At 39.0% G+C, this 14368-nt stretch overlaps 1 protein-coding gene across 1 annotated transcript in view; it reads right to left on the minus strand.

Moving 5' to 3' along the window:
* Positions 1-11077: 11077 nt before the first annotated feature.
* Positions 11078-14368, minus strand: part of cln8 (CLN8 transmembrane ER and ERGIC protein) — a 32152-nt gene continuing 28861 nt past the window's right edge. Inside the window, exon 3 of the mRNA XM_060821611.1 lies at positions 11078-14149. Within this exon, the coding sequence (XP_060677594.1) occupies positions 13838-14149 (312 nt within the window). The 3' untranslated portion in view covers positions 11078-13837. The remainder of the gene's footprint in view (positions 14150-14368) is intronic.

Genomic DNA, 14368 nt, shown 5'->3' on the forward strand with positions numbered 1-14368 from the left:
GCAGCATACGAATTAAAGGTAAATGTGGCGCAGATCGAAATTGGCAGGTATGACGTGGTAGGCATCACAGAGTCGTGGCTGCAAGCGAATCAGGACTGGGAGCTAAATATCCAAGGATATACATCCTAGAAAAGGCGACAGACAGATAGGGTTGCCATGTTACTAAGAAATGAAATGAAATCAATATCAATAAACGAAGTAGGGTTAGATGATGTAGAATCTGTATGGATAGAGTTGAGGAACAGCAAAGGTAAAAAAACCATAATGGGCATTATCTACAGGCCTCCAAACAGTGGTCAGGATTTGGGGCACAAGATACATACCTTTTACTAGTTTTTTGTGTAAGAAAGGCAAGGTTATGGTGATCATGGGGGATTTCAACATGCTCTTGGACTGGGAAAACCAAGTTGGTAGAGAATCACAACAAAAGGAATTTGTGGAATGTCTACAAGATGTCTTTTTAGAGCAGCTTGTAGTGGAGCCAACAAAGGAACAGGTAAACTTTTATTTCGTATTGTGCCATGAGGCAGACTCGATAAGTGAGCTTAAGGTGAAGGAACCCTTAGGAGGCGGTAACCATAATATGATAGAATTTACTCTAATTTGAGGGGGAGAAAGTGGAATCAGATGCAACAGTATTACAGTTGAATAAAGACAACTACAGAGGCATGAGGGAGGAACTGAGCAGAATTGACTAGGAGAGGAACCTAGCAGGAAATACAGTAGAATAGCAATGGCAGAAGGTTCTGGAAGTAATATGGGAGATACAGCAAATATTCATCCAGAGGAAAAAGAAGCATACTAAAGAGAGGATGAGGCAACCATGGCCGACCAGGGAATAGCATAAAAGCAAAAGAAAAAGCATTTAATATGGCAAAGGGCAGAGGATTGGGAAGCCTACGAAGATCCACAGAGGACAATGGAGAAAGAAATAAGGAAGGAGAAGATTAAATATAAGCTAGCCAATATTATTATACTGTTTTTTGCTGCATCACTACAGTGACTATTATACTTCAAAGATACTTCAGTTGCTGTTAAGTGCTCTGGGACATCCTGAAGTCATGAATTATGAATTGTAAAAGCAAGTTTTGTCAGCCTTGATAACATGGTGAAAAATACAAATAGAGAGTCGACTGGTTAAAAAATGAGAAAAACAGATCTAGCCAATGAGGAACAAGGAACATCAGACTTGTGAGCTGGAGTAGGTGATTCAGCCCTTCAAGTCTGCTCTACCATTCAGTAAGCTAACCTGGCTGTGGTCTCAACTCCTGCACTCCATAACCCTTACTCCTATGTCTATCAAGAGTCTAACTCAGCCTTGAATTCATCTAATGACCTAACCTCTACTAATGACTTCAGAATGTCCCAAAGCACTTAACAGCAACTGAAGTATCTTTCAAGTATAATAGTCACTAGTGAAGCAGCAAAGACAGTATAATATTATTGGCTAGCTTATATTTAATCTTCTCCTTCCTTATGCAGCCAATAAGGGAATGCAGCAGCCAATTGTCCACATAGCAAGTTATCACAAACTTCTGTGACACTGACCGGATAATATGTTTTATGGATGTTGATTGTGGAAAATCTTTTCCCTGCTACAATTTATTTCGGATCATATTTGCTGCAAAAAAATTCTACCTTTATTATTTTCTAGGAAACAAATCTTGACACTGTTGTCATGACAACCCCTTACACTTCACTATACTTCTGAGAATAAAGATTTACATAAATGTATTTACAAATAACAACGTCCAGGGAAGAGAGTTCCACAGACTAACAGCTCTGAGAGAAAATATTCTCGTCATCTTGAAAAGGAGATGTAATGTTCTTAAATTGCCACACAATTCTACTCTGCCCAGCAAGAGGAAGCTTCTTCTTTGCATCACCCTACTAAATTCCCTCAGGATTTATATATACTTCAATGGAGTTCATCTTTCATTCTTAAAACCTCCAATGGGTATACGCCCAACCTGTTCGACCTTCCTCCATAAGATAAATTCTTCATTCCTAGAATGAGGTGAATGGACCTTCTCTGAATGGCTTCTAGTGCAACTATATAAGGAAGCCAAAACTCTACATGGTACTTTAGACATGGTGTCACCAAGACCCCATAAAACTGCATATATAAATAAAGCTGTAACCTATCCAAATTTTAAACAACTTATTAATAAAACCAAATATTCCATTTGCATGCAAGAAACAGTGGTGCCTATGCACACACAAACTCAACATATTTTATTACAAAGACAGCTGATCACACTTTTGAAAGGTACTTTAAAATGTTTGTCATTATTCAAAGACAAAATCAATTTGGAATAGTTCAGGGATTTATCACACGAGTCTCCAGTAGGAGTTTGGGAGGTTTGCCAAATCACATTTTTCACGAAGAAAAATCTTCTTTAAAATCTTCCCATACACCAGTCAGACTCATTTATTAACAAAAAATAGCTAAAGTTTTCTCCCCACCTCCAAAACAAAAGATGTTGAACTCAGTTCATTGATGTTAGGTTGTGTGGTGTGCCAATGCAACCATTGTTGGTACGAAGAGGAGAATTTATCCCCCTTTCTTTTACCAGATCCATCCATGACAGTTAGAAGTGAGGTCTATTCCCAAGAAGTCATGTGTGGTGCTGTCAATGTGCTTAAATCTGTCAAGTGAAAGAACAAGTTGGTGAGTTTTGGAGTCATTTTACTGGGTTAAATGAACCATCAAGGATTCACAATTCTGACTTTAGATGGCTGATTTCACATTTCACTTTTTATTCCGCTGACTGCTGTTTGTCCCTGGTAGCTGTCTACAAAACCAAGTATAGCATGAAGGACTAATCTGCCTGTTGTTGTTAGCAGACAATCTCAGCTCCAGCTGACTACATATGAAGTGAAGGCATCCTGAATGTTGACCATTTATATTGAGAGATTGCTTGCACTTAAATGTACATCATTTATGGAGAACCATCTGACATGGGAACTTGCTGTGCATAAATTTGCAGGTGGTTCTTAAACCATATAAATAGTTGTCTCGTGTTACAGCATGTCCATGGGATTTCTTTATTACTTGGGAAAGGATGTCCAGAAGCAAATGATCATCAACCTCTGACGTAGATGAGAGGCTAGTAACATTTTTTATTGGAACCAAAAATGAGAGCCTAAATTTTCTGATGAGATTTTTATTGCCATTGGTTATGTTTTACAGTCAGAGTTGAAATAACAGTATCCCATTCTAGAACTATCAACATCACTATCATATTCCTGGGCTTTTAAACAGTTGAATGCAGGAAAAAGCACTCAGTCATAGGGTTGTACAGCTTAGAAACAAACCCTTTGGTCCAACTTGCTGACCAGATATCCTAAATCAATCTAGTCTCATTTGCCAGCATTTGGCCCAGATCCCTGCAAACATTTCCTATTCTTACCCTTTCCAATGCTGTAATTGTACTTGTCTCCACCACTTCCTCTGGCAGCTCATACCTTATATGCACCCACTGCCCCTTAGGTCCCTTTTAAATCTTTCCACTCTCACCTTAAACCTCTAGTTTTGAACTCCCTTACCGTGCGGGAAAAAAATGCCTTAGTTATTCAACCTATCCGTACCCCTCATGATTTTATAAACCTCTATAAAAGGTCACCTCTCAGCCTCTGATATTCCAGGGAAAATAGCACCAACCTATTCAGCCTCTACAGATAGCTCAAATCCTCTAATTACAGCAACATCCTTGTAAATCTTTTCTGAACCCTTTCAAGTTTAACAGCATCTTTCCTACAGCAGGGAGATCAGAACTGAATGCTGTACTCCAAAAGTGGCCTAACCCAATATCCTTTACAGCCACAAAAAGGACATCCCAACTCCTATGCTCAAAGCACTGACCAATAAAGGCAAGTGTACAAAACGCCTTCTTCACTACCCTTTCTACCTACAACTACACTTTCAAGTAACTACAAACCTGCACTAAATAAAAAAAGTTGTTAAAAATTGTTTGAGATGTCAGCTTCACTGGAAAAAGTCAACATTTATTGATAATTCCTAATTATTCTTAAGGGGATGGTGGTGAGCGGTCTTCTGAAACATCTGCAGTTTATATAGTGTGGCTACATCAACAATGTTGTTGGGGAGGATGTTTCAGGATTCTGAGCCAGCATCAATGAAGTTACCCTGATATAATTCCAAGTCAGAACTGAGAGTAGTTTGGAGGGAAACTTTCAGGTGGCGATGTCCTTGTGTATCTACTCTCTTGTTCTTCTTTGTGGCCTTTAAGCACTTGCCACCACTCTTCGAATAGAGTTTTGTTGTGTTACTAGTTCACCTTCTCTGCTCAACGGAGAATAACTTTGGCTTTTCCAGCCTTCCTATGATGCTGAAGTTTCTCATCTGAATGGCATTGTAAATCTTTTTTATACCCTCCCCAACATATTAGTATGTATCCTAAAGTGTGGGGTCCAGTTTCCAGCTAAGGTCAAAACAGTGTTTAATATAAAATTAGCAATAACAACCTTGCTTTTGTATTTTATTGCTTCACAAATAAAGCAGATGATCCCATATATTCTTTTCTTTTAAACCCTTCTCAACTTGTCCTGTCAATTGTAAAGATTTGGGTGTACACACCCCCAGTTACACACAAAATCAGAGCAGGAGGCTATTTGGCCTTTTGAGCCTGCTCCATCATTTACTAAGGTCATGACTAATCTTGGCGTGGTTTCAGATCCACTTAATCTGTAACCCATAACTCCAACTCCTTTGTCTGTACAAAATCTATGTAAAATAGCTTCAAATAAATTACAAGATACAGTCTTCACTACTTTCTGTGGAAGACAATTCCACATTCCAACAACTCTTGAGAAAACAGACTGTCCTCATCTCTGCCTCAGGCAGATGATCTCTTATTCTGTGGACAGAAAGCATAGTTGACATTCTCAGTCCAGCGATTGTCATCAGTACTGAAGATCTTATACATTTCAACAAGATGATTTCTCATTCTTCTATGCTCTAGTGGATGCAGGTCTAACCTGTGAAACTCTTTTTCGTACCTTCTATGAACTGCAGTCTATCTCTACCTATTTCTCTGAAGATTGTAGAGTTTGGTTCTTATTGCCTCTCTATTATTCCTATTAAAATGTATCATTTCAATCATATGTATGTGGAAATAACCACTGGTGGCTCATGATTGGGAGCAGAATGCTCCTCCTTTCTTGGTATTTTCTGATCAAACAGTTCAGGAATGTTGTTTCTCACCTCTGGAGTGGGTGGAACTTGAACTGAGCCTTCTAGCACAGAGTCAAGGATACTACCACTGTACCACAGCGTGCTCACAAATTTTATTCACCTTAACCAACAAATGAGAGCAATGCAACTTGCTCATACATGAAGATGCCACAGTATCACTGATGCCTCTGTCTGGTTTCAAACCAGGGACCTTTCATGTATTAGACAAACCATTACAGTGATAGCCATTACAGTACAGAAGCACAAGGCCTTTTCCTTTCTTGATTACATTTAAAGGCCTATCTAATTAGCGATGGTAGAGGATAAACTATTAAGTCCTAACACAAAGAGGGACTTGCCTTAATGACTGGATGTCATTTATTGCACGAGAATGATAGGTGCAAGTTACATTGACTTGTTAAGCAAAATTAAAAAGATCATCAGAAACCAAAGGCAAACAGATCTGTTTCTATCAGAAGGTCTTGGTCAGCTGTCTGTGTACAATATCATCAGACTGGGTCCAGTTTAATGCAGTTTCAACATCAATTCTTACAGAAATATATACAACAAATACTTCTGAGTTAAATTTCACCATCCACATTTCTGCCCTTTTCAACAATCGATGTCCTCCTAAAGTTTCTTAATGTTCTCTTCATTATTTTTACACTTTGATTTTTATATTATTTGTCAATTCTGAATTTATGTCCTTTTTAGTCTGGTCCATGCCATTCAATTGTATCAAAAAGAACACAGTGATCTTAGTAGCCCCAGGGAACAATTGCATACCTACCTCCAGTCAGAAAAGAACATCCATCCATTCACCATGACTATTTTCTGACTCTTAGCTGATTTTCTGCCCCTTTAATTTCTTGGGCTTTAATTTTACTAAATGTACATTCTTAGCTTCACTTATCTATAATCGTATTACTCTTGGACAACTTGAATTGCAGTGAGCAAATACATGATCCAAGATTTTTGAGTGGAAATTTTTATCTTTGTTTTATAATACTTCCAAAACATTTTCAAAAAAAATCCAATATGTTTGCAATTGTTCATTATAACAAGACTCAGAATGAGACTGACCCTGAGCCCAATCTACCAAAGCCACCACCTAACAAAAAGTTATGCACACGTACTGTTAAACACAATAGGCATGGACTACATTTTGCAGTTTTGAGAGTTGCTTACTTTTGAGTGCCATCTTGTGGATGAAGTGATTTAACTCATGAACATCTTTTAGACTCAAACCTTCTTGTCACCCTATACTTTAGCCACAACTTCACACCATCAACGTCACTGCCTCAAAATAATTTTCCTCTGAATCTTAAAGTATAGTATATATAGTTATAATAAATGCCATTAAAAGAGAGTTATGTTGTCACAACTCCCAGTACAATTCTAGATGGCACTGATCCATCTGTAATTAAGACAGCCCCAAGCACTTCAAATGTTATTCTCCATTAAATCATTACATATACAGTATAAAAGTTAATTATTTGCCAGTCCATCTTCCCAACCTTTACCATAGATTACCTCAGTTTTAGTTATGTTCCTGAATCGAGTGCATAACAGACCATGCAGTGGCAAAGGAGAAAGACACTTTGATTATTTCCTTTCATTCAAAACCTGCTTTTCAGCATTCAACTTTGCATTTAGCAAAGCTGCTCAATAATACATCAACAGTTCAAAAGCATTTAAAAGCTAATCCCATAAATAGCATCAATTTTTAGGAAAATGCACAAGTCTGTAATATGAGAGACAACTATGCTTACCAATGAAAAACATACTTTCAGACTACATAACAGGATCAGAGATAACCACATGACTTGTGACAGTAATTTGTTTGGAAGTTGGATCTAAATTATAGGTATTAAGGGTTTACTCTCTGGTAGGTAGAATGTGGTAACAGGGATCAATTCTGGAACCTTAGCATTACATATAAATGGATGAAGAAATAAAATAGTGCATCTAATTTTGCAGGTGACACCAAAATATTGACCATCTCTAATAGCCCCTGAGAAGATGGAGAGGGTGAACATCCTTCTTGAAATGTTACAGTTCACGTGCTACGACAGTAGGGAGTTCCAGGTTTTTGACGCAATGACAAAGGAATGGAGGTGGATTTTCAAGTCAGGATGATATGTAACTGGGAATTGTGTTCCCATACATCTGCTGCTCTTTGTATTCTGGGTGTAAAGGTCGCGTGTTTGGACTGTTGAGTAAGGCTTGGTAAATTGTTACAGTGCATTGTGGAGATCGTACATACTGTAATGCAGCATGTCAATGGTGGAGGAATTAAATGTATAAGGTAGTAGCCAATTGAACATGTGACTTTGTATTCAGACATTTACCATATTTCAAGCCTTCTTCCAGGGCTAACATTATGGCAAAAACTTTAGTATTTGACCGGATTCAATTAAAGCTGAGTCACTGTACATTTTAGCATGTCTCCAAGTGTTTAGAATTAAGAATCAATGAATCATAGACAGAAGGAGGATGAATACATGCAAGATGAAGCCAAGTCACAATGTGGCATCAGTCAAGGCTGCCATTTTTCGACATAATTGGACTTACTCATTCACGTATCACATAACATTGACACCAGACATTTAAGTTTACCCGATGGCAGCTAGTGCCTCAAAAGGACGGTGTGTAATCTGTGTTGTTACCTTTGCAGAGTCCTGCGTTGAAACAGTTCTTCTGACTCCTACATCAGCAGGCGGACACTTCAAGACAGGTAAAAACAATGACTGCAAATGCTGGAAACCAGATTCTGGATTAGAGTGGTGCTGGAAAAGCACAGCAGTTCAGGCAGCATCCGAGGAGCAGGAAAATTGACGTTTCTGGCAAAAGCCCTTCATCAGGAAGAGGCAGGGTGGAGAGATCAATGAGAGGGAGGGAGGAAGGTGGGGGAAGGTAGCAAAAAGAGTACAATGGGTGAATGGGGGTGGGATGAAGGCAATAAGTCAGAGAGGAGGGTGGAGTGGATAGGTGGAAAGGAAGATAGGCAGGTAGGACAAGTCATGGGGATAGTGCTGAGCTGGAAGGCTGGAGCTGGGGTGAGGCAGGGTAAGAGGAAATGAAGAAACTGGTGAAGTCCACATTGATGCCCTGGGGTTGAAGTGTTCGGAGGTGGAAGATGAGGCATTCTTCCTCCAGGCGTCTGGTGGTGAGGGACCGGCGGTGGAGGCGGCCCAGGACTTCCATGTCCTCGGCTGAGTGGGAGGGGGAGTTGAAATGTTGGGCCACAGGGCGGTGTGGTTGATTAGTGCGGGTGTCCCAGAGATGTTCCCTAAAGCGCTCTGCTAGGAGGCATACAGTCTCCCCAATGTAGAGGAGACCACATCGGGAGCAATGGATACAATAAGTGGTATTAGTGGATGTGCAGGTACAACTTTGATGGATGTGGAAGGCTCCTTTTTGGGCCTTGGATGGAGGTGAGGGAGGTGGTGTGGGCACAGGTTTTGCAATTCCTGCGGTGGCAGGGGAAGGTGCCAGGACGGGAGGGTGGGTTGTTGGGGGGCATGGACCTGACCAGGTAGTCACAGAGGGAACAGTCTTTGCAGAAGTTGGAAAGGGGTGAGGAGGGAAATATATCCCTGGTGGTGGGGTCTGCTTGGAGGTGGCGGAAATGTTGTCGGATGGTTTGGTTTATGCGAAGGTTGGTAGGGTGGAAGGTGAGCACCAAGGGGGATGCTGTCCTAGTTACGGTTGGAGGGGTGGGGTCTGAGGGCGGAGGTGCAGGATGTGGACGAGATGCATTGGAGGGCATCTTTAACCACGTGGGAAGGGAAAGTGCGGTCTCTAAAGGATGCCATCTGATGTGTTCTGTGGTGGAGGAATTGGAATACGGGATGGCATTTTTGCAGGAGATAGAGTGGGAAGAGGTGTAATCCAGGTAGCTGTGGGAGTCGGTGGATTTGTAAAAAATGTCGGTGTCAAGTTGGTTGTCATTAATGGAGATGGAGGGGTCCAGGAGGGGAAGGGAGGTGTCAGAGATGGTCCAGGTGAATTTAACGTCAGGATGAAGTGTGTTGGAAAAGTTAATGAATCGCACAACCTCCTCGCGGGAACACGCTTTACTGCCTTCCCCCACCCTCCTCCCTGACCTATCACCTTCATCCCCACCCCCACTCACCTATTGTACTCTATGCTACTTTCTCCCCACCCCCACCCTCCTCTCATTTATCTCTCCACCCTGCAGGCACTCTGCCTCTTCCTGATGAAGGGCTTTTGCCCGAAACGCCGATTTTCCTGCTCCTCCGATGCTGCCTGAACTGCTGTGCTTTTCCAGCACCACTCCAATGCAGAATCCGGACACTTCAAGATAACCAGGTGAGTGCACACAATTTTCTGACTAATCAGTGTCAGTTCCATTATAAGCAGCAGTCTTGATGCTTCATGAAAAGGCAACAGGTTCTTACCAATTTAAGAGAAGAATGTTTTCCTCAGTCCTTAACTGTTTCTGCTTAACTGTTTACTTTTTCAAATTTGGTAAAGTAAAACGAGAAGAACTTCAAATTCCTTAAAATATTAAGTTGAAAAATGTTAACCAATTTCTAACAGTTTTACCCATTTAAAATAAATTGGAACTTTCAACCCAAATCCTTGGTGCCAATTTCTGGAAATGTTTAGCCGAGAGCGAGACAGTGGATGCAATTTTCCAACAAAATCAAGATTGCTGGAAATTTTTACTTGGTGAAAGTAAAAATAACTTGCATTATTACCGACAATTATCTATTAGTTTAGAGGAGCAGGGAATCTCACAATAGGAAAATGACACCCCTGTTAGAGGAATATGAATTCTCTAACTCACTGGGGTAATGTCATGGGAGATTATCATATAGACCCCAATACTATCAGATGATGTCATATCTGTATTCCACAGTTATTTTGTTCAAAAAGAATTGTGCAAAATAAGATATACCAAAATCACTGTATAGTATCTAAAAACTTCTAACTGATCTTCGCACAAAGGCTGTTTGAATTTTTGGCCCAAATGATAACATTTTGGCAATTTCATTCAAAAATTAATTAAGACCAACCCATCAATTATCTTACCAGCCACGTTTAAAGATCCTAGAATGAAATCTGGAAATTTGCCAACCTACAGCCCCACCAATTTGCTCTGTATCATTTCCCTAGCGATTGTAATTTTGAGTTCCTCCTCTTCCATTTGTTGTTATTTGTGGGATATTATTTATATCCTGAATCATAGAGAACCATTCAATTCATTTGTCCTCTCCTTGTTTTCCACTATTAGTTCTATTTTTTTTCAAAAAGTAGAAATTATGGGTTCAACTCTCTCATTGGAACGTATGGGCATTCTGCAAATCGTAAAAGATTAACAATTATAAATGCCTTTTTATAGTTATTTTTCATACCTGGGCCCAATGATGAAGTTCATAATGACCTTATTTCAAATTGCAAGCCTGCTTTAATTTCCGAGTCAAGATTAGAGTGGTGCTGGAAAAGCAGGTCAGGCAGCATCCGAGGAGCAGGAAAATAGACGGTTTGGGCATAAGCCCTTCATCAGGAATGAGAAACCCTGATGAAGGGCTTGTGCCCAAAACTGTTGATTTTCCTGCTCCTCGAATGCTGTCTGACCTGCTGTGCTTTTCCAGCACCACACTAATTTTGACTCTAATCTCCAGCATGTGCAGTACCCACCTCTGCCTACGTTAAATTCAGCACCATTGGATCTGTCTCATGAAGAATTTGATAGTTTTACCCTATATTCAGTTACATTATTTAACCGGACATCTGAATTTTCCAAGTTCTTCACCCATGCTTTCATATAAACGTCACCAATTTTTTGAAAGACAAATTGATATAAGACAAATGAACTGTGACCAGATAGGAATGATTGAGCTGCTTTATTTTTGTCAAGTTATCACAAATGTTCAAATGGTTATAGTCAATCACATTAATCCAAATTTTAATTCCTACTCTTAAATAAAATAAAAAACATCACAAGTAGCAAGTTGGATGAAGAAAACCACATTTTCTTATGTTAGAACATGATCAGTTAACTCAGCCTTAAGCAACTATCTTCATCAAGTATACTTGCATCTTTTCTGTCTCACTCAGTGGCTCCCTCTACCATTTACCTTTAGCCACACTGGCCTACATATATTTCTTTCGAGCAGAGTAATTGAGAGAAGGCCATTTCCTCAAACATGTTCTCCATTCAGGGATTAATCTGAGGAAGATGTTAATTACACCAGCAACTATCCTCTCAACAATGAATCAAACAGATTACAGAACCTCAGTCCTCACCATGCTATGAATGACTGTTGCAAGCCACAGCCAAGTTATCAAAATGATCACCAAAAACAATATGCTGGAAAAACTCAGGTCTGGCATTAGATACCCCTCTACAGTCTTCATTTTATCAAAATCATCATCTTTGTTCTAATAATATGCTTATTTCTATTGCTATGGGTACATAGTACTAAAACCAATAACATCAATACAACTTAGTCCTAAATCTTTTCCATGGCAAAATAATCACAAATCCAAAGCAGAAGTCTGTATACTTGAATACACCACACCCAATACTATCCATCAGTGCAGGCTTCACAGCCAGATACAAATTGGAATCAGTTTTTACAAATACAAAAGCTTAAAAAAATAATAATTTCTTTGACCTGGAGTTAAAAATGTAAAAAAGCAATTACAATGAACAAAGATTACTTATTCAGAGAGTAGCCTTAAAACAACAAAGCTAAATAAGCAATTCATTATCACAAAACACTTCAGACCACTATCTAAAGTGCTGTAGATTACACACATTGTTGAAATACGAATAGCGATGTTTCTCTAAAGTAACTGATCTAACAGCATCAAATTAAAGAACTCAAAAGTTATGTTCTGCAAGTTTTACAGAGTACAAGATCCTGGATCTATTTTTTATTCTTTGAAGGTGAGCACTTGTTACTCAAGCCCAATTGTCCTTATGTGATCAGCCACATTTCTTGCACCACTACAGTCCATCTTTTCCAAATCAAAGCTTGCGTTGGAGTCACAAGTCAAATTAAAGATCCAACAAAGCAATTAAATGGTCTAAACATATTTAGAAACAGGTAAAACTGATATAGATAACATTGGAGAGACACAAGGATGTCATCTCGAAAATAAAGCATATCAATGGCTGCTAAACAAAATGAATCGCATTCCATTGTCAAACCTTGTAGAATTTTCCAGGCAGAAACAAAAATAGGTTTCATATGAATCAATGCAGCACAAGGACAATAATTTTCTTAAACATAAAAGGTAAACAGCTGTCTTAAATTGTTGGGAATTTTAGACCAACTACTGCATTAATGCCAATTAAAAAAGACAACTTTATCTCGCATCCTTAACCATAGGCCACTCCACCATGCTCTCTCTCCAATCAAGTGTAGTCACTGCTATAATACAGGAAGTACAGTTGTTAGTTTGAACACAAAATGATCTCAACAACATTTGATAATGACTAGGTAATCTGTTTGCTGTTGTTGTTTGAGGAATGCACTTGAAACAGGAGACAGTGGATAACTCAGCCCCTGATCTTCTGCAAAATAATGTCACAGGATCTAGAGGGAGCAGATGGAGTATCTGTTTAACATCTCATCTGAAAAATGGGACTTCAAATAGTGCAGCACCTCTTCAGTACTACAATGAACTGTCAGTCTTGTGTTTTATGCTCAAGTTCTGGAGTGAAACACGAACCCAGAACATTCTGCAGAATCAGTGCTAACCAGCTAAGCCACTGCTGGTAACAATGTAAAATTAGGTTTCATTGCTCCACAGGAGCATCTAGGCAATAAAATTCAAAAACAAAACCAAGGATGTACATATTAGATGGATTGGCCATACTGAAATTGTCTGCAGTGTTCAGGGAATTGTAGACTAGTTGGATTAGCCATGGCAAATGTGGAGTTGGGGTGGGAAGCTGGGTCTGGGTGGGATGCTCTTTGGAGGGTCAGTGTAGACTTGATAGGCCAAATGTCCTTCTTCTCTGATGCAATTACAACACCCCATAGAATTATCACATTATTGCACAAAATTTTGGTTGATTCCATCCCTGTGAAGTTGGTATAAATACATAATTTGTGTAAATACATGTGTCAAATTTTCTCATGTAGAAAACAAACAGCAAGGAATCCAAAAAGGTTCACATGAAAAACTAAAGTAACAATTTAGCACAAACTCTTTGGATTTATACTGCCATGTTTAAGTTATGGAGATTTATTACTATTTTACAAATAGATTTTCTTTAAAAAAACTGAACTTTCCGAAAGACTTAACTCACCTTGATGCTACACTTCCATCGTAAACAAAATTCTCAAGAGGGTGATGTCAAGCAAGTGCTCCAATTTCAGCAAATATTCACACTGTTGCTTAAGCCAATGTCTGAACTTTGTTAACCTAGACTCTTTTGTTCTGTATTCAATTTGAAAACACTTCTTGCATAATCTTGCTTGTACAAAAAGATCTATTTACGATGAGATAATTAATACATACCACCATATTAGATGTCAGACTCTAAAGCCAAGAGCATGAATATTAACATCACTGCGTAGACTTGCTACATGTTAGCACATTAATAATACTATTTTGCACTTTTGCGGTCAAATTATAGCCTGATATTTCAAGTCACATTGTTTTCTTCAAAATCTTCATTTCACCATTCACCCTCTTGCTGTTCTCCTTCGCAAAATTCCAGTCAACTGGGTTAAAAAGCTGCATTGTTTTTTTCCGTGTCCAATGAGGATTAATTATAAAGGTCAGGAGAAAAAGTCCAGAAAAGAACAGCACTGCCTGTGGGACTGGTACATGAAGTTTGATCATTTCCAAATTCTGCCAGCACACCCACCATATGTGATAGGTAAGGATCATACGACAGTGGAAGAGGTGGATCATGAGCCATTGGTTTAATTTCCAGAGGAGGATATGTGCAAATCCAGCCTAGAAATGGAACATTTTTTAAAAATTAAAAAGGAACAATAAATAAAAGCAATAAAAAGGTAAACTCAAAATCTGTCCTTGCCTCAACACTTTTGTAATTTTTAGACACAGGTAAAAGCAGCACTGCTTTCCTTAGATTTAAATCCTGAAGACAAGCTAAATCAAATTTTATTCTAACCAGAATTCTAAGGTGACAATTAATTAAAGTCTCCTGTATTA

The sequence above is a fragment of the Hemiscyllium ocellatum genome, chromosome 3, assembly GCF_020745735.1.
Source record: "Hemiscyllium ocellatum isolate sHemOce1 chromosome 3, sHemOce1.pat.X.cur, whole genome shotgun sequence".
Lineage (NCBI taxonomy): Eukaryota > Metazoa > Chordata > Chondrichthyes > Orectolobiformes > Hemiscylliidae > Hemiscyllium > Hemiscyllium ocellatum.